This window comes from Amia ocellicauda, chromosome 18 (genome assembly GCF_036373705.1).
Source record: "Amia ocellicauda isolate fAmiCal2 chromosome 18, fAmiCal2.hap1, whole genome shotgun sequence".
In the NCBI taxonomy this organism is placed as follows: Eukaryota; Metazoa; Chordata; class Actinopteri; order Amiiformes; family Amiidae; genus Amia; species Amia ocellicauda.
This window is the reverse complement of record NC_089867.1, coordinates 11,324,784-11,346,048: the sequence shown is the minus strand read 5'-3', so window position 1 is coordinate 11,346,048 and position 21,265 is coordinate 11,324,784. Positions and strand designations below refer to the sequence as shown.

At 40.1% G+C, this 21,265-nt stretch overlaps 1 protein-coding gene across 2 annotated transcripts; it reads right to left on the bottom strand.

Annotated features, from left to right (window-relative positions):
- Nucleotides 1-216: 216 nt before the first annotated feature.
- On the bottom strand, nucleotides 217-21,193 carry zdhhc3a (zDHHC palmitoyltransferase 3a). 2 transcript variants are annotated; one of them, XM_066691323.1, is made up of 8 exons: nucleotides 21,091-21,193; nucleotides 15,697-15,792; nucleotides 14,927-15,256; nucleotides 14,694-14,818; nucleotides 13,255-13,351; nucleotides 12,298-12,379; nucleotides 10,962-11,092; nucleotides 217-885 (listed from the first exon to the last, which is right to left on the bottom strand). In XM_066691323.1, exons 2-8 carry the CDS (start codon nucleotides 15,724-15,726, stop codon nucleotides 673-675), a joined length of 1,008 nt encoding a protein of 335 aa, XP_066547420.1. In that variant the 5' UTR covers nucleotides 15,727-15,792; nucleotides 21,091-21,193; the 3' UTR covers nucleotides 217-672. The 2 variants fall into 2 exon arrangements, with proteins under 2 accessions (XP_066547420.1, XP_066547421.1); XM_066691324.1 differs by lacking the exon at nucleotides 217-885 and adding an exon at nucleotides 1,244-5,153.
- Nucleotides 21,194-21,265: the final 72 nt, after the last annotated feature.

Here is a 21,265-nt window from a genome sequence, read left to right as displayed (position 1 = left end):
TCTCAATATACATTTACCAAGAACAGTTCTGACTGATCTGAAAATGTTCTATATCATTAAAGGAGCGCTGGCTATAGGGAACCATATTAATTCTAAGCATTGACAAATGATGCAGTGATGATTCTGTGGATCTAGGCCTAAATCTTCCTCTGCCATTGAGTTACAAACATGCAGTAGATGGTGCCAAGATCACTTACAAAACCAATACAAAATGAATCGCTTCAGAGTTATATTTATTATGAAGTTACTGAGCAAATATTGATATTATTTCATACATATGTTAACACACTTAACAGACAGAACTTTGAATTTGGTCCTTTTATTAAAATATAGTTGATAGCAGCTAGCTGGCAAGCTGGAGGAAATTCAAAACTGGTTCATCTAAGATGTCACCAGCCATTGTCTTGATAAAAACCCACGTCAAAGTCTGTCACCCCACCTATTCATGTGTCCCCCTTCCTATATCTATAAATCTTAAGGGGAAAAAATAGCTTTCAAGGACTGTTAAATATAGGCTAAACTTAGCGAGCAAACAATTACTTACCGATTTATTTAGCGTAAATCTTCTCCTTTTTAGAGTTGAAACAACATTCTTAAGGCACAGCTTAATTTGGTCTCATGCAAGGCACTGTTTCTGGCATTTGTGCAACATTAGGGGCTGGAGAGTGGAAGTCAATATTCAGCCTGTATTTCAATAACATCCTCCTCCACGATTTCGCCCTGGGGGGCGGCGTGTACACGGGAGGACTGCCTCTTCTCACAGCTCAGGTCGGAGAAGGGGTTAAACCAGCCCAGTGACAGCGGACCACCGAACGCTGCTTTCATGCCCTCCCAGCACGGGGTCTTCTGCCAGGTGGGGGTCTCTCCCTTCAGCCGCTCAATGCCCTGGGACGAGAATACCACCGTAAGATCCTTTACATAGAAAGCATCGACCTTGAGAGAATTAGTAGAAAGGACTAAGTAAAAAATATATAATAATAATGATCATAAAAATACTTACCTGGTATTGAAACCATCTCACAACATTTTGGTTCGTTGGATTGGGGAGTGAAGGTTTCACAAATGTATCTACACGTATACATACTAGGAGTGTAGTTCTGAAGATATTCCAAGCAATGTGTTGGGCAGTTACTATAAAAATTACTTTTTAGATCAAGTATTGTTAAATGTTCTACATTCTACACAGGGAAGAGAGCTCAGGTGGCGAATGCAAACAGGACATAAAAGGAAGAGAATCTATGGAAAAGTTTATTGCATTTATTTCCAAAGTGAAAGTCATTGAAATAACATATGCAGCATTCTCATGGACACCTGAAATATATGTACATTTGGAATACTTTTATATACATATGAGAGAGACAGAGAGAGAAAGAGAATCCCAAAGCACAACTCCCTTTTTTCTTAAAAATAAAGCAAAAAAAGAAGAAACATAACTTGATTCAAACAAGCAGACTGAAGGATTATTGGGGAGAACCGTCTACTGGTTTCAACTAAGTGAATGGGTTAATGGCACAGTACAGGAAAATCAGTGACCCTGAAGCTTTTATATGGTATAAACAAGAAAAACCACATATTTACCTGTATACCAGTTATGCAAAGTCCCTGATGTTGAAACTTAACTTCTGCCGTGTCAAACAGGCGTTTAAAAATATACAGACAAGTGTAAAATGAACACTTCTCCAGTTCTGACATTTAAAAGCATTTTTTTTCTTGCTGCTCCCAATTAACTTGTCAAGAGTCCCTTATCTTTTGCAAATAAAACAATACTTATGATTTAGTTTGTGTATGCAATCAAGGTTAGCTGTGGTTTATAATTGGGTTTTTTTCATGGAGCACTGATGTGATTTTGAGTGCATTGTCCAGTCATTCAAAGAGTCTGGAACATGCAATTTCAACCAAAGAAACAGACTAATAACGTTCTTGACATTAAGGGACATCGACTCTGTTCCAAGTCACATGATCAAACTTTTTTCCAGAAATCTCTAGACAGTGACTGCTTCTAATTCACAGGGTGCAAATGTAGCACAGAGATCAAGCTGTGCAAGCTTAGAAATCATTGATGTGTAAAAATAATAACTGATTGGATTTTATACCTGTGGTTTAGATTTTAACAAGCAATTCAATAAGTAGCAAAGTTTGAAGAAAACAATTACAAAAAAAAATTGCACTGTATACTCGAAACTAAGAGTAAGTACTGGAATGGAAGACAGTTCTATTATGGACAATGTGGAGTCAACTGGTTAGGCCTCATGACTCTCCACTGCATCAATAACAAACGCTGTCCCATTGTGGCAGCTCCTGATTTCAATACACCATTACATATCCATTAAACAAACAAAATGCCAGTTAATACAAAACAATATAAAACAAGAAAAGCAGATTCATGATTGTGGTCACATGTGATTGAAATTGTCCCCATTAACAATAAATTTAATCCAATTGGAAAGACCAAGCCCACCTTTTTAGTTGAAGAGCATTACGCTGTTACTGTACACGTTAACAAACTGTCATTGGGACCGCAAACCTTTAGTGTGGAGTAATATGAAAAAGCAACTTCTAATTAAAGTGGCATTGCATATTTCAGACACACATACATATGTATAGAGGTGTGTGTGTGTCAGAAATTTGCAATCATGGCAATAAAGGCAATCATGCTTTAATCATTTGTAATGAGTTACCACTTCAAATGGCATGGTAGAGTTTAACCCCCTATCCCAACCCAAACAGGGAGACCCTTAGAGCAGTCCTCCACAGACCCTCAGTAACCCTGCCTTTTAAAAAAAAAAAAATCTACTTTGGCAACATTTTAATCGTGAGATCACCATTCCTTCCGTTCCCAAGCAACTCAACACTGTAGTCTATCATAAGGCTAAGAGACGAGGGGATAAATAAATGTGCACACACTTTTACAGAGTCCGACTGGATCGAGGACCTCCATTACCAAATCACAGCACGTTAAAATGTAGCCTGTTAAAATCAAGTATAAAGTTGTGATGTTCCACAGTTGTACAAGAGTTCCTTTTCAAATGCGTGAGTGGAATCTGACCTCACCGAGGGCAACCTCCCACATGGACAACTACACTACCGTGCCACAAACCTGGCGTTAAGCCCCCGACAGGACAGGGCAGGCCAGGCCGCAGCCTCCTACAGACTTCCACATCTGCGGTACAGCATGAGAGTGTAGTCTGTGTTGCAATTCTAAGAAATTGTGCAATCCGTGCATTCTACATTTTAAATTGTAGTTCATCTAAAAATAACTTGACCCCTTCATCTTGATGAATCGGAGAAAGGATTCATTTCACATTCGAGGCACATTACGGGGATCCACATGCGTTTGGGACCGTTGCCATAGTTGGTCTGGTTTGGTCAATGATTTGCCTGTAGTTTCACAATATCACTTCCTGTTGAAAAGACGGTTCCAAAGCAACACAAGGACACTTTAAATGTCATGGCTGCCAGCCACAAACTGACTTAAAGAACGGCAACAGAGGGTTGCCATCTCCTTGATTTTTATTTTTTTTAAACGACGACTACAAACAGAACCAAGCATCTGTAAACAGGCTCGACTGCTTAGACGAGCAGCAGAACACAAATCACACCTTTTAACTTAATTGTGCTTGGTTTATGGATTAAAACGGGGACCCTCTTAATAATACTGTAGGAAGACATACAAGTTAAAATGCCAAGTAAAAAAATATATATAACTGTGATTGTGCAGCCAGAAAGTTGTCTAAAATGAACACAGCCAAGGATTTGAAGCAAGATTATATTCTGTTCTTTGCCGAGAAGAATGCATTCAATAGCACAGACCTCCAGCCCTGCAGAGACCTCAGTAAAGGTTCTCTGCCCATTGTGGTTGGTGTCAGTTAGAAAAAGTCGCTCATATCCTACTTGTCACATACAGTATGCAAGCCAGGCATTTAGCAGTCCTGTGTAAGAGGTTATTAGAGGAGCTCAGTTATTTCATTCCTTCTACCAAAGGCTTACGGCATTTAACTCTTGACAAAGCAAGAATAAATTAATACAAAAATAAATGGAGACGTTACTAAACCTTCAATGTCACAAAGCTGCCTGTGAAGAAAACCTTTCTAGGTGACATCTGGAGTAAACTGAAACGTAATTAGTTTAAATTCCTTCAAATATCACCTAGAACGTTTATGAGCATAAATGGAAGATAATGCATGTGACTTTTAACATTTCTCGTTTGCTCGTCTCTAAATGATGGGATCACGATTGTTTCTATGCTGTTTTTTTAAATCATGTACAAATGAAACCTATTAAGAACAGACATGGTATCTGTGAAGCTGGTGTCTGCATGGTTGCTTGATCCATTTAAATAGACATTTGAGTTTAAGATTACATTATGTACATCACAAGTGCTGTGAAGCTACGTTCTGTCAACATGAACATAGCAGTATATTCTCCAGTGAATAAGCAGACATCTGTATAGATATAAAGGTCAACTACACTCTCGGACGCATTACTGAACAAACACTTTTGACAGAGTGGTGCACATGTTCTTGCAGAGATGAGGGATCCATCATTTTGTTCTTTTTCTAGCTATTTTGCAGTGGCAGCTTCAGTAGCGAGCTGCTGTCTAAAATGGGATTACCTTTGCAAAGTCATTGTACCAAAAAGGAATTAAAAAGCAAATATATATTAAAAAAAAGGTTGAGTTGCATTGGTGTGAACAGAAAGAAAAGCGATTTAGTTAATACGTTACAGCTCCAGGCAAAGGAAAGAAAAACAAAACACAAAAACTGAAAAAAAAAAAAAAAAAAAAAGTTTCAAGGTTTTTCAAAAAGGCAGATTAAGAAAGGTATTCTTTTTCTCTGCAACTGCTTCAAATCAACACCAAATAAAAACGTATAAATCAAAATCAAAACAGAAGACTGAAGAACTGTTCTCTGTATTCAGGTTACAATCACGTCTCAAATGTAGTGTCTGACAGCAGCTGGGCCCGGCCGCGCCGGCTCTCGCCTCCCGCACCGATCTCACACAACGTACTGATAAGGGTCAGCCTTGCCATGGTCAGGCGTTGCGAACGGGCTAAGCCACGCTATAGAAAAGGGGTGTCCGAACACCGCCTTCATGTTCATCCACTTAGTTTTTTTTGCCCATCTTCTCTCTTCCTTTTTCAACTGCTCTATCCCCTGAAAATAAGAGACAACCTTAAGTAAAAAAAATAATAATGTATATAGAGATACATAAATTACTTATTTCCAATGTAACCCCCCATCCCTTGCCCGAAACCGCTCTCTCTGTTATCCGTGTCCCCCATAAGGCTGATCAATTTTGATATATTTTACAAAACTAACTCTAGATGGATTAAAACTCACTAACAGGACAATTTTCAAAGCTTTCTGAATATGTAATAATACTAAAAAAACAGTTATTAAATATGTGCATCTTAATGGCAAAAAGCTTTGAAAATAAACACTGTCAGTTTCTATGGAAATTGATTCTTCTTGTAGCAATAAATCATCTGTTTTCAGTCCACATTAGAGTCTGCTAGACAGTGATTGACAGTCCAATTAACTGATTCTTGGCCTGCCCAAGTCTGCTACTGACTCAGACTCAGTGTGTTGGCTGAACAAAGTGGGTAACATTATAACCAGGGATTAAGACCAAACTGATTTGACTAGTAGCTTGATTCAGATTTGAACTCTGGCCTGAAGAGTTTGAGACATAGACCCTGCTGAGGACTGACCAAGACATCTGCAACAAATAACAGCTGTCTTATTCAGCGGTTGTTCAATGACTCAGGAGACCGAATTGCATTTCGCTAGAATGGAGGATTTTCAGGATGAATCAGTTAAAAAAAAAAAGACAAAACTATGATACACGTGTTTTTTGATCAGTGTTTCCTCATCTCTCAGGGCAGAGAGAAGGCACTTAATCCAAGCAGGCAAACAAGGAGCACATTGAGCGACTCAGCCCGACACAATCCTGTTGTAGTTGCAGAAAAAAAGAAGTTAAGAGTGAGAAAGAGAAACAGTTTAGTAAGGATTAAACAGGTAGTAGAAAAGAGAATTGTAATCAGGCAGCAAGCAATGAGTAAGAGTTACAAAATTAGCAGGTTTTCTATACAAATTGTCTAGCATACAACCACATTTGATCAATACAGTTCTACCTACAGACAATGAATTCAAGTAAGATGTCAGGAAACCAGGCGATTTACATTATGTATGAAAGTATGTTAATCAACAGAGTCACCCTACCGAACAGCAGACTGCTTCCGATCGGGATAGGTTTTAGATAACCACATCTAAAATCTAAATGTAGATGTCATGACCCCAGCACTCGCAATGATATCTAGTCATAGCTGCAAGCATTCACGGCCCTCATTTGAAACCATGTTGTTCTGCGATTCATTAAGTTATCCACATTTTCAGTTTGCTGAACACTGATGCAGCTCAGAGAATACAATACAGATTTCAAGTTCTTATAGGGGGTGTAATCATTTAACTGCACTATTGATTTCTGTGAAGAGTTTCTTTTCTAGGCTGTGTTCAACAAATTCTGAAAAGATATGATTGATCAATAAGTACAGTTCAGTAAGTATAATTAAAGAATAATTAAACTAAACCATATCACTGAATATTATTTTAAGTAAAGGGCGTGAATACTTTCAACACAAATTTTACACATACATACATATACACGCACTTCATATCATAGCTGTACTACTAAATCACACATTACAAACAACGTCATAGAGTCTTTCTTATTATTTTTTGTGTATGTTTCAGTGTGTCACATTCATTCTCTAAACTGGGGGATGGGGACAGATTTCCTATGAAAGATGATGATGCAAGCAGGAGAATAAAAATAAACCACGTTTCCTTCTTTTGTGGACCGTGGAGATCTCAAGCACGGACTACAAAACATTTCTGTCTTAGCAGCACTTGAGTGTTGTGTAAACTTGGCCACAGAGATGTGGTTCAGAAATATCTTGGGCGGATTAAGGCCGTGCCACAAAGAAAGGACTTCAAGGCCGAGCGGAGCCGTTTGGCAGGAAGTACGACACCACTGAAGGGATAGTGGCATCCATTGAGAGTGCCCATACAACACAATCGTCAGTGAGGTCACTGCACTGAGAAACTGGGACTTGAATGAATAGTCTAAGCTTGTCTCTTCCTGTCTACGCCTTTACAGCATTTCATTATTTTGTTTTGTTAGTTAAAACCCTGATCCAGAACCAAGAGTTATTTAACACACTTTTGTAGGGCATGTTGGAACAAATCTGTAGAATAATAGGATTTAAGGTGCAAGGTTGACCTACCCCTTCCTAGGGTGATAAGCGGTGCATTGACCCAGATGAGTAAACGGATGCAGGGTTAAAATCGGTGGCAAAAACTGACTGCAGTGTGCATTCAGGTCATGACCGAGGCGAGTACGTAGTGCAAAGACAGGAAACTGGAGGATGTGCTGACTGAAGATGCATCTATTTAACCTCCCACTCAGCAAGCCCCTAATATTATGCACTGCATGTCCCGAAACTGTGGCAGATGATACATAGGGTAAAATATTAAAACAATATAATAAAAGGTTCAAACAGAAGATGTGTAAACATTCTTCCTCTGGTGACTGCTTGTAGGATCCCTTTTCTGTGGCACAAAGTAATCAAAAAATGCTAATCACACACATGCACCGGCTTCTCCTCACGTGGTCTGGTAAGGCCAGAACATTTTGAACCACTTTGTATTTAAAAACATCATTTTGTGATTGCCGTGTTAAGATTGGTCGCTTTCTTTCTCACTCACATACCTCTTTATCCATCTATGATGTTGTTTATGACTTGATGATTCTCAAAGCAAACTAACAGCATTTAATTTGTACGAGAGAAGTAGTTGTTTTCTAAACAAAACAAAAAAAGACTAAGCATCCACTATGGACTACTGTGTGCGCATGATGTCGACTTCCTCTATGCACTTACTGGATGCTGTATTTGTGTTCTTTTTGCAGCACAGAGGTTTGCAAGGAGCCCTTCCTCCTGTATTAAAAAGTGTGATTGGACAGGATCACAAAGAAGGTCAAAACAGCTGGCTTGTGATGTTTGATTTGTTTGCGATTGATTTCAGTCAAGTGTCTCAAAACGTCTCAAACATCTACACAGATCTCATTGGGACTTTCTCAGCTTCTATGAAAACCAGTTGAGTGCATTTTCCTTGCCGCCCATGTTGACTAGGTGAAGGTCTGTATTGCAGAGATTATCATGATGGACTTCAGGTCTAGACAGGAAGGCTTGTGTCACTCCAGACCACTCAAACTGCTATCTAATGCACTGGTGACCACAGCACAAAGGAGTGGCACAAGGCCACACAAATGTGATCTGGTCACCAGAGGCCAGAGGCCAAGGACTGAGCTGGTTCCAACAGTGCCATTTATCCTGACAGCACCAGATTGTCTCTCTTGGCAGGAAGACACAGTAAACACCCCACCCCCGACCTCATCAATAAGGGACACAACACGTGCAGAGCTGGATTAGTAATTAATCCAACAAGTCACCTCGAGCGGCCTCTCAGACGTAAGCTGACTATCACACTGAAGTATTTACTTACATAAACACCCTAGGAAAAATGTCTTACCACCTGTCAGGGACAGAGTTCACTTCAGGTGTTTTACTTTCAATCTTTTCATAATCTCACAGAACAAATCGCTTCAATTGAAAGGTTTAGGGGAACACGAATAGAAAGGTTACATTGAACTGCACCCAAGGCTTTCTGGGAATAAGTTGCTTGTAGTGTGCATCTAGACCTGTATACTAAAATGCCCCAGAGCCCACTATAAATCTGCATTGCTAAAAGACTCCTCTGACCCACTTCCCCTACATACAATACTAGGAGAGGGTTAGACTTCCTCTGTTTCTCAGCAGCAGTAGAACACCCCTTGAATATATTGGCATGTGTACAATAACCAGCTGGAATTAACTTAACTTGGACAAAATAAACCAGTAAGCTATATTATTTATATATATATATTATATATACACACACACGAGAGAGAGAGAGAGAGAGAGATATGTGCTTAAACCTGATTCCAGATCCTGTAGACTATTGACAGATGAGAAAACCTATATACAGAATCAATAACAGAAATAAATTAAGCCACATTTGCATCTCACTATGTGTCCTGTCAAGGACAATATACAGCTCTGAAAAAAATTTAGACCACTGCAATTTTCTCTTAAATCAGCATCTCTACATGTATGGCAGCCATTCCATTCCAGTGTCTGTTGAATTCCAACACGGACACACCTCATTCTACTGAATGAGCTACTGATTAGATGATCACCTGAACCAAATCTTATTTAACGAGGAATCGTCTATCCTCTTGCAATAGGACCAGCTGGATGGCAAAACAGTGCTAGTAGTACCTCAAAAGTAATTGGAATCAAAAAATAACTACTGACCATGCCAAAAGAGTTGAAAAGGAAAGTTTTGAGTGAGGAAAAGAAGGGTTCAATTCTGGCTTTACTGGCAGAGGGATACAGTGAGCGTCTGATTGCTTCCATCCTTCAAATTTCGAAGAAATAACATAAGAATAAGGCCAAGCAGCAGACATTGGGGACAACAAAGCTACAGACCGGCAGAGGGCGAAAACGACTTTCCACTGACCGAGATGACCACCAACTCATTCAAATGTCACTCAACAACTGTAGGATGACATCAAGTGACCTACTGGTAAATGGCAGCTGGGGTGAAGTGCACGGTTAGGACGGTTCGAAACAGGCTCCTAGGGGCAGGACTGAAGTCGTGCAAAGCAAAATACCTATAAATAGTAAAACCAGAGAAACTGAATGTTGCAGTGGTCTTAATTTTATCCAGAGCTGTAGATCTTGCTTGTTTTAGCTTTCCTGCTGAAGCTTGGTTTGAGAGTGGCATTACAAACTGTTGGACAAAAACAATGTTTCCAACCTAAAGTTACACTCGGAGACCATTTCAATGGGCTTTTCTCGTGTTCTAAAAACAACTCCTGAGCCGAGAAGGATTGCTGTGAATTTGAGTTGGGTGCCACTAGATTTACCACACGATTACCACTAGGTGTACCACATCAAATCTAAATAAGTCAGTTTAGAAGTACTGTGTGACCTCCTTTGTGCATTAACAAACACAAATACATCTAGTAGCTGTCATCTAATATAGAGAACAGTCTAGCTATAACAGACCACTGTTTGAAAGAACACAAGCATTATGTGACTGGGAGAATCCAATAAGACTATTTAATCCAAGGTACAAATACAGGATACAAATAATATGAACTACTGAAAAGAGGAATCTAATCAAAGTTACTGCTTTAGGTTTGTCAAAATATTTACAATTCTGCCTTTCCTTTCTTGGGGACAGAATAGTGCAAAGTACATCTTGGAGTACAAGTCTTTATTAGGTCCTCCCATTTTGCAACAAACTGCTAGCAAGAAATTCAACTTTGCCGTCTCCTCTGCGCACAGCGACAATTCAATCATAACACTGCAGCAATCCCAGTTCAGTGGCCAAAATGAATGAGATTTTGCAGTTCGACCCAAACTGTGCAGTGCTTTCCAACAATAGTCACTGAGTTGGAAGCTTGCAGACAAAGGATTTACACTGCTAGCAAAATAATCATCCGCACTCCAGTGCTCCTAAACGGCAGGAAATATCTTCAGTAAGTCCCCAGCAGGAATCAGGGAAATGTGAGGGTATAATACAGCACAAAGCAGCCTCCTTACTTATAGAGTTTAATTCAGACAAAAGAAAATACCGAAAAAACTCAAATATAACGTCTGCTTCCCTGTGCTGATAGGCTTAGAGAGGCAGTCAGAGGAAACAGCAGGGCTGAAGCATGAAGAGACAGATAACCCAATGTTCATTTCATTGCTGAATCTTGTTAAAGGAGGAGTGTGTGTGTGTGTGTGTGTTGAGGAAGGGGTGGGCTGGGGTGTAAGGGAAGAGCAATGGGAGGTGAAAACTGCCACTTACTGTTTCATCGGTACAGATTGAATGGATTTGGGTCCCAAACATCACAGATGTGAAAATTAGGAAAAGGAGCCCCTCAAAACACAAGAGGATGAGCAGGATGACTGTCGCTGGAGGCGAGAAGGTACTGCACTCTGGGGAAACACACAGACATTTACACAGGGTGCGCTGAGCCCGGGGGGTCACGCTCGCTGCACACCGACACACTGCAGCCAGAGCCAGCACAGCAGCACACTCAGCTCAGGCACAGCAGCGGCAGGTTGGGTGCACAGCCCACCATAAACTTTAGTTTGAGGCACAGCTGAGACATGTTTGGTAACACTAACAATGTGTTTATATACGAGAACGTCTGCCTTAATAAAATACAAGTTACTATCAAGTTACTCAGACGCTATTACGACTTAACATATTCAGGGTTATAATGACTTCATACCCTAATCTAAAGTGTTACCATGGTTGAACTATCAAAACATATGAACAGGTGATGGCAGGATTATTATTTTGATTTGCACAGATAATATGCAACTGTTTGCAGTGTGGGCAGTGGCAGCTCTATAGCAAGTAACGGGGAGATTGACAACACACAAGCACAAGCTACAGGTCTTTGATTTGGACGGCCCGGGCCCTGTCAGGAGCTTGCAGAACACAGTCAGCAGAGCACACTCCCATTCATAGCCGGAGGCTCAAAGAAATGCTGGTTTGTCAAGAAATTATCTACTGGCCATAAAAGGAGTGAAGTTGTGTGGCATTGAAAAAGTTAAAATTGAGAAAAATATTTAAAAAAGGTGTTCTGAACATTTGTTTTCAAACACGTTAAAAACACAATTTAGATTAGTGTGTAATTAAATTTAGAACTCAAAGGCCACAAAGTCAATGTGTTAGTGCAAAGCTATGCCACAGGAGGTCATGCCAAGAATGACTGCAAGCTCTCAAACAGAAAGGGAAGTGTGTATTTTATTCACAAGATCAAGAGCAAACAGAGAAGCTCGCTTGTCAGAGTTTTCCTTTGGGCATCATTTCAACAATTACTTTTTCATTGTTTGTTTATAATCAAAACGATTGCTAAAACAGCTTTCAAAAAATGTATATGGAACAGATCAATGCTCACTTTAAATAGGTATATAAACTATCATGTCGTACTTCAATACATTGTAATTGATGGAAACAAACCTGTGTAAAATACACACTTCCACAGGGAAAGCCCTCAAGCTTTAAAGCAGGTCAGGGAATAAGATCAAACCAGAAAGTGCATTTAGATCTGGCCGCCCAGTGGAGCTCATTCATTCACAATGGTGGAACGGCACGGTGCACCCAGATCAGGCTGGAAATCTCCACTTACTTGTCCAGTCTTCCTCGAAGCAATACAGAAAATGAAATGCTACCATCATAAGGGCGTGCAGCGAGATCAGTGCTATATACATCTGCAAAACAAAATGCAATTTTCTTTAAGACCCAAACACCACACAGAAATTGAAATAATGAATACTTAAATTAATACTACAAGCTTTTTTTTTCTCTACAGAGAAATGCACAGAACCGAGGTAATGAATTTGAGCCCATCCAGAGCCGCGGGTGTTCATCACGGATACAGAACCCTACAGGGCCAGAACACATTCACCACGACAGGAGCACTGCCTCATACAGTAGTGTATTCCAGATACGCTACACTCTTTCCAATAAACAGCAAGTGCTCACTGCCCTCAGGACAATCAGCACAATGCATTATACTTTACCGAGTCTTCATGGAGCTTAAAATGAAAGAGAAGCATTGTGGCCATGAAGAGTGATATTCTGGTACATTCATTATTTACACTTTTATTATTTAGGACTACTTTGCACCAGGGAGGCTGTTTAAAGATGTCAATATAAAACAAGACTTTTTAAATTATTAATTTGTTAACTTATTCATTATGTGATACTACATTAAATCAGAAAAGGTTGTTTAGGGACAGCATTGCACAATGAAACCCAGCCATGCTCAAGGGTCCAGGACACTAATGAAGATGGTCTAGCCCCAGGTCCTCGGAGAGGTGGGGATGATGTCACTTGAACTAAAACATCACTAAAGCATCCAAGCTCAGTTAGAAGTTTGAACCAATGGATTCTCTGGGCTCTGGTGCCCAAGACCGCATGCAGTACAGCACAATCGCATTTCAATTCCTTTCAGAAAGCATCTACATAATAATATGAACAGCTTGACAGTACTATCATTGTAATTTCACTAATTACAACAAGCCGTGTCAGGTGTGGAAGAGTGTGGTATTTGTTGCTCCCAAGATGCCTAGGAGATACTCACTGTAAACAGAACAAAGTACTTCTGGTTGTTCTCCCCCACACAGTTATTCACCCAGGGGCAGTGGTGGTCCATCTTCCGAATACATCGCTTGCAGACACTGCGGAAGAGAAAAAAGGTCAAATGCCAGCTTATAGTAAAAATACAATTTTAAAGACGCATTTCTGGCAGTAGTGGGGGAAATCTAGCAAAGGCCTGCTCCTCAGAAATGACGGGAAATTTCAACCACTCAGGCCTTCACAAGCTTTTCGTGCAAATTGGTAATTAATGAGTGGCCGAATTACTGGGACACATGAAGAGGCCTCTTTTGCAGGAACCACCTGATCTCTACGCAACTGATACAGCATTCTGTCCTCCTTCTTTTGTGCAATCGGATGGCAGCTGGCAATTAAATTGAGAATTGCAGCTGCAGACTCATTGCTCAGCTCAGGGGCATGAGCAAATAAGACATTTGAGGCCTGAAGGAGGACAAAAATATTAAATATTGACGGGGAAAAAATACAAAATTTGCAATAACCCCCTGTTCAATTTGAAATGCTGAGAGGTTTACTGTGAAGCACCTGACAGTTTCCATATCTAATGGCAACCTTTGTGCAAATGCATTATTTTATCATGACATCCTTGGATTATTTTCTACTTTCCTGCAATGCAAGGAAACCAAACATCTTGTCCCCAGTCAGCATTAGACAATTTCTGACTCTTCCTTAACTGATGAGCTTGGTTTGTGTTTATACACTCCTCAGTATGTGGAGATTTCATAATCCAGTGATACAGTAAATCCAGAAGCACAGACTTTACATAGAGACTAGCTACAGATCTTGGAGACAAATAAGGGAAATGCAACCAAGTCCATACTGCGGATCGAGACTGCTGGCAGAGCATTTAGGATCAGCTAGATGACAACATTATTCAAAGAGACTGGGCCCGGCTAACTGCTGCAGAACTCTGCCATGGAAATACAGCCTCCCAGGGCATCTCAAGACTCCAGTTTTTTTTTTTATGTTCTCTATATAGAGTAATCTGAACAATTTACAGTTGGAATTGTACATTAATGATACATCTATAATACAGCATATTGGGTGTACTGGGGAGGAAGCACTTAATCAACCACCGAAAAAAGAAACATCTAACTATTAGTGGAATGGTTGGAAAATTACACATAGCAAGGGAAGGCATTTACAAAACCCTTTTCAGATGGATTTGCCACCCTGCTGTTCTAAAACCAAATGAGTAATGAGGAATTTAGTGTATAAGTTCCTTCAAGATCCATTTCAAAGTTAGTAAAAAAATATCTGTGTCAGGTTTGTATTGTCGTACCACTTGGCAAGTCCTGGAAAACATTTCCTAAAATACACAGTCTACTATTTTTTAACTTACACCAGACTGCAAAACCGTTTGATTTGAGTTTATAGCAGTTCCACACACGTGTCGCCGGCCCCTACCTGCAGTGATGCGCTCGGTCGGGCTTGATGCTGCAGCACTTGGGACACTTGTACACCACCTGGCCAGGCTTTAGCTGAAGACTCTCGATGAACTCCTTGGTGGCATTTCCCTTTGGCACTGCTCCCTAAGAGACACCAAAGAGCAGAGTGAGGTACAAGTCTCATGAAAACCATACATAAAAAACTATTTTAAACATAATGTTACAATTACGATGAATTTATCTGGCTCTTACGGGGTCGGTCAGCATAGCCCTGAAGTGAGAGGCGAGGGCGAGGAAGGCCAGGCTGTTGAAGAGCGCTCCGTTCACCAGGCTGTAGGCTATGCTCTTGGAGGGAAGCAGCATCACGAAGAGCACCACGAACTCGGCATAGAACACCAGCATCCAGGTGATGACCCCGCACACGATGCCGCAGCCGTCCCGGATAAACCACATGGTGCCGGAGCGGGGACGAGGCGGGGGAGGCGCGCAGTGCTCGGGCTGCAGGTAGCCGGCTTGCCTCTCGATGTCCCTGCAGCGGTGCGCCGGGCTCCGCATCCTAAGAGTCGTGCTCCATCGCCACAGCTGGGGGGGGGGAAATGCACCGAAAAGTTGCGGAAATGGCCCGATTTTGAAAAATGGGCAACAAGAAAGACAGAAAAAGAAAAGTCCCCATTTCATTTCATTGCAAAGTTGTTTTTATAGATTATATATAAACAATGTATGAAGCATCCACTTTCTGCACCTTCTCGAATACAGGTGAAGGGATCCCATACCTTAAATCAGGGTTTGCAAAATCACTTTGCCACCAAAGTCTCATTTTGCTCCTTGTGAAAATCGCTGTCTAGATCACAAGGTGCAGGGAAGATGGAAACAGAAAATCACAAAAGTCTCCCAGAATGCTCAAGTCTCCCAGGAAGCATCCCCTCATTTTGTAAAATAAAATAGATAATAATCCCACTGTGCAGGAGGCTACAGAGGACAAACAGGGAAGGAGAATGCATTTCCAGTTCCATTCAACTTACATTATTGACTATCTTCTCAAGTGCTGTCATATATAGAGCAGGGGTGTCAGAGTCAGTGTCTTCAGTGTCTACTGTTTTTTATTTTTTTTGTCCTGGCTGGAATAAAATAACTTCATTATTTCCTCAGTATTTACAATGTATACATGTAATTTTCCACACAATTGATAGCTTAAAATATGTTGTGGACTCAAGATACACTATCCAGAGATCATTTTGGGTCCAGAAGAGAAGTGTTACAGTCTTCAAACTAACCGTGTAATAACCAATTAAGTAATTAGGAAATTAACACCTTGAAGCAATATTTAAAACTAAAAATATAATTTGAATTCACAGAGACAAATAGATTCACAACCCCAGTGCATTCAGAATTGAGGACCCGATTTGTTTGACGGGCTCTGTAGAAGAATTTCTCTACCCTCTCATTCACTAAGAACACTTCAAATGAATAATGAATGGAGGCTAGCTTGGGTTTCATCAATGGCCTACATTAAAACTATTTTTTAAGTTAATGCGGGTGCTCTGTTGACGAGCTGACAAGAGCCTGTAAGGAAAGCTCTGGCTGTGCCAAGACTGTTAATGAAAATGACTGTTCAGCCATAAGAGCTTCCATGGGTCTAAGTAAGGAGGTGGCCCTGGTGATCGATCTGTGTCATTGCTGGCCTGCTCAGAATCCCAATTCCTCACCCTTAAGAAGTGAGAGGGAGGTGCATTTCCTTGCTATAGACCATTAAACTGCATGGTCTTTAATGGCATGGTGGAGAAAAAAATCCAGGCTGGCAACATTAATAAGTGGAGCTTTTTTTTTAATTGTTTTTCCCAAAGCTCTTAATTTAGTTTGTAAAATACTGGAAGCCCAATGTAATGGATATTCAGTCATGTCCAGTAAAACACCTACTGTCTTTAATTTATTCGGGTAGTGCTGTAGATACATATTAAAGGTGTTAATATTTCAACACTGACTATTTCCTCTGAGTGATCACCTCAGATGTAGGAGGAATAGACCTCGTTTTTAGTTCATAGAATTTTTGATTGGAATCGGTGATGGAAAAAAAGTGGTATCCCATGAGTGTCCAATATGACAGACCAATTTTCTTCATTTTAATTAACAAGACAGTCAATTGCTGCCACTTACCTCATGTGAAGTAAGGTAATAGACGGTATGAAAGTGAGATGCTAGTATGATTCAGGTTTGTGCCAAACGGAGGAAAAGCTATTCTGGGTGGGACACACAACATGCATGGAAAATGTTTAAATTATATCATCCATTTTCTTTAATGGCATACAGGGATAGCAGTTAATCAGTCAAACACCTGAACATTTACTGGAGACTCTAACCCTAATCCTAGCCTGAAACAAAATGCTACACTAATTAAATAAACTTGATTTTGTGTTCATAATATAGATAAATTAATCAAAATAATAATATAAAACAACCTAAATGTAAAAATAAGGCCATTCCTACCTTCATCTGGATATATTTTTTTATTATTATTAAAGATTTTAAAGTTTTAGAAATAAAATAAGTGAATACAGGTAAAACTTAAATTAGCCTAAGCAGTCAAGACCCTTAGAAGGCCAGCGGATGATTTAAAGATCCTGCTTCCATTCAAAACAGGACAGTCAGAGACTGCCCTCACTCGTTCTCTATGCCAGCCTGGAGGCCTCTCTCACAGCAGAGGACCATCCCACTAAGCTCACAATACTTCCCAGTGGCTGATGGGATTAGAGCTCTGGAGTGACAAGGGAACAGTGCCATCCAGGGAGCAGGCTATCACTTTCACAGCAGCCAGAGATTACCATCTGCATTTAATATTCCAGACAGACACTCGATTGTTGTCATCTGGCTAATTCAAGATCAAATTGACTGAACAACAAAATACAGCAATACTTTTATTGCCACTTTACATTACTCATGCTGCTGGCTTTTTAATGAACGGTTTGTTGTGGTCCAGGGAGCGTCAGTTTCTCAAACAGCAGAAAAGTGGAAGAAAATAAATAATCAAGGTCAAAAGCCTGTCAGTAAATTCAACAAAGAAGTGGACTGGTGTACATTTCTGAGATAATGGGTTTAATATTAGACACCCATTATCAATAATTGCTGGCATAGTCAGAACATGTTTATGTATCATTTGCTTTTTGCTTTTTGTAAATACACTTATATTCTTAATATAGAGACTGGAAATATATCCTTAGATAATATCCAGGAGACAGGCTTACAGAACTACAATGAATAAGTACACCTCTGATATTTCTTATACGCATTTGTAAAAGATGCAGGTCAAGTTTCTGTAAACCACCACGCTCTTGTCGCATGCAACAAAGGAGAGATTCATTTACACAAATGTGTGAGCAAACATGAGCTAGAGATCTTTTGGACCAGTAAGGGTAGAGTATTTTCCTATACTGCTATTGTCCATTAACCTTTTAAGATGTTTTTTCAGCTGTAAAAGTGAATCCCTCTTAGTTTTATTGTGATTTTAAAAAAAATCATGCTGATAAAAGTAATATAGCTAAAAGACTATATAAAAAAAGTACATTGTACTGCTAAGAATAATCAATCTGCCCCTATAAAAGTGGGCAAATATGTTTCTTCATAAAAAATACAATTAAATCCACAAAGTATGGAACGGAGACTTCCATTGCACAGAAGTACAATATCAGGTTTTATCAGATGAAGCAGAAAAACAAACATAGTTGCAGCCATCACATATTTTATACCCTGCATGTATAATAAGGTAATTTTCTAATTAAGTACAATAAACAGTATATGCAGTGCTTACAAAAAACAGAGGTCTATTCATCCACGTGAGTGGTAGTGATCAAGTGAATCAAACACTTCAGGACTCAGGAGGCCACTTTCCTCTACAACTGTACAGATATCTAAATCAATTCATTAACTAGAGTATCTACCCTTCCACTTGGCAAGAATAATGATTTAAAAATATATATATTGATCACAATAAGTAGGTCTATTGTTTAACACAACATTGAGCTCAATTTTACTACCATGTGTCTGTCCACATGAAATGCTGTCAAACTCAATGATCAGTCACAATTACCCCATATCTACTGTTGTCTTTAATTCAGTGAGAAACACAATGCATAGGTCTTGGAGCTTGCAATATGTTAACACAAGATAAGCAAGAACTTACACAAATCCTTTCACTAAGGAGTGGGCTGGGATATAGACTATTTCCCCATTATAGTACGGACTATTGGACTGCAGTCGTTTACTACTAATTATTATACTTAACTAGGTAGACTTCTATCACCACTTGAACTTGCGATCACTGCTGTTAATGATAATGGCTGCCACAGAATTCAATATCAGCTTCCCTGTTGCTGGGATATTGTAGCACTTACAAAGCATACAAGTGTTACACATTGTCCAAAAGTGATTAAGTGGCAGACAGTACACTCACTAAGGCTGTCCTCCTTAGAAGTTGATTAAGAGACTCTACAACATGTATAACTGTGTCTTAATCTTGGGTCTAATTTGGCTCAGAAGATCTGGTTAAAGACGTCCATTGCCACCGTTACTAAAAGGGCATTTCACCCACTGAACTGCAGATTGATCTAAATCACCTTTCAGTAGTATATAAATCACAAATGTAGTGCTCTCTCCTCTTCCTCTCTTTTTAGGCACAGTATTCTGAAGTAGATTGTTTTGCTCACTGTGTCAGGATTGTTCATGTCACAGTGATATTAAGTTAATGGAGGCACACCCTGAATGAAACAGTAAGTATACATCACATACTTATACCATTTACTATAATCTGTACAATGTGCATACAGAATACAAAAACACAGACCTTGAAATTGATTAAATTAAAATGAGCAAAGGAAATTTGTAACGGAGCAATGAATTAAAGGACAATATTCTGCATTTCTGATGTGCAATGTCAATTTGACCTTGCAATTTCCACAAGTAAAGAATACTACTACTATGTATTAACATGTTTATTGATTATTTCATTAATTCGTTATATTCCACTTGTTTGTTCAGTATAACATCCTTTTACCAGACCAGGGCCTCCAAACTGATCTATCTGGCAAGAAGACATGCATTAAAAAATTGCACTCCTACTAAAAATAACACTTCCATACAATTTAGAGCCATTATGTTTGGGATTGTGATGTCAGAGGTAAGGCCTAAAAAACGGGATGAATTCCCTCCCCTATGAAGCCCGTGTGTTACTGTGCAACCTCTCACTGTCTTGAAGGCTTTGTTTAACTGGCTTAGCAATGAAAGGAAACAGCAGATCAGTTTAAGTCTGTCCGAGCAATCGCTTTACACGCATGTACTTGTGTTAGGTACAAACATAATCCAATACTACAAACATGGACACGTCACATGGGATATTATTTTAAAAACCTTTCTTTTCTTTTTCTGGCATGCAGAGCCAATTCAGTTGCTGGGGGCCGTTGTCATCTGTAATGCTCTCACGCATACTCAAGAACCCAGAACAAACCATTACGGACTATCTAGTTTATAGCGCCTGGCTGCAAAACGGGACCATTTTGCTGCGACTATCTGGATAACAAGGGAAGGACTGTCGCGTTCGCAGCTCTGCACGGTTCTGCGCAGCTCCACCAATGGGATCAGTGGAATCCTGCAGGTCTGCGCAGAACTGCGGAAATCTGCGCTACAAGAACGCTACCGTGGAAAACCTAACAGGAAAAACACATACACGGTGCAAATGTGTCGTCGTAAAAGCAATTAAAAATTACAGTACAGAATCATAAGCATCATTACGAACAAGATCTTAAGACACCACCAGGATTCCCGGCTTGCATACAAATATATGTAAATACCATGTTAACTGTAGCTAGTTGCAGGCTGGTATTGCAGATACATTGCTGCATATTGGAAACATGCCGGTTACTTAATGTTACCTTCCAGTGTAACTTTTAACTCTTCATACCAAGCCCTACTACAAAATTACTCTCAACAGCATGGTGCATGATAAAGACTAATGATAAATCGACTCGATACCATTAAATTGGTGTCTTACTCTGCCTTATGTCTCTATGATCGCATGTCAAGTTGTGCAGTCACCGCACACTCCTCCAGAAGCGCTTACTTGCGTGAAGGTTTGAATGAAATATAACGAAGATGCCATCATACATAACACACCTCACCTTTCAATTGCATGACACATTTGGACGTGCACTCATATACGTCTTCCTGCATGTTCCCAAAAAAAAAAAAAGACAAATGAAACCGGGGAGGGGAAAAAAAAAATGTTGCAAACATCCGGATTCCGCGGTGGATCCAATGGCATAACAACATGAAAGCCCTGTCATCTGATCAGCACATTTCAAACCCGACCCCTGCGTATCAACGAAGCACGACCTCTTGTAATCAATTTCAATACCTAGACGGCCACTCACCTTATCCTGGATGGCAGAAGTCCGTAAGCCACTGCCCCGGGATCCTGCTGTATTGTGAAGCCGCTGTGCGTGGCGTGCGTACAGTCAGTCACGCAAACACACGCCGAGCCCAGCCGCCACCACACCTCTGCGGAAACCGCACGCCTCTCTGCCGGCAGGTCAGCTACAACTACGA

Excerpts from the sequence above, each read along its gene's own strand:
- zdhhc3a (XM_066691323.1), bottom strand. The coding sequence starts at position 15,726 with ATGACAGCACTTGAGAAGATAGTCAATAAT. Across the intron at positions 11,093-12,297 it reads CTTCGAGGAAGACTGGACAA|AGTGCAGTACCTTCTCGCCT; the intron begins GTAAGTGGAGAT and ends GTGTTTCCCCAG. Across the intron at positions 886-10,961 it reads CAATCTGTACCGATGAAACA|GGCATTGAGCGGCTGAAGGG; the intron begins GTAAGTGGCAGT and ends TTCTCGTCCCAG.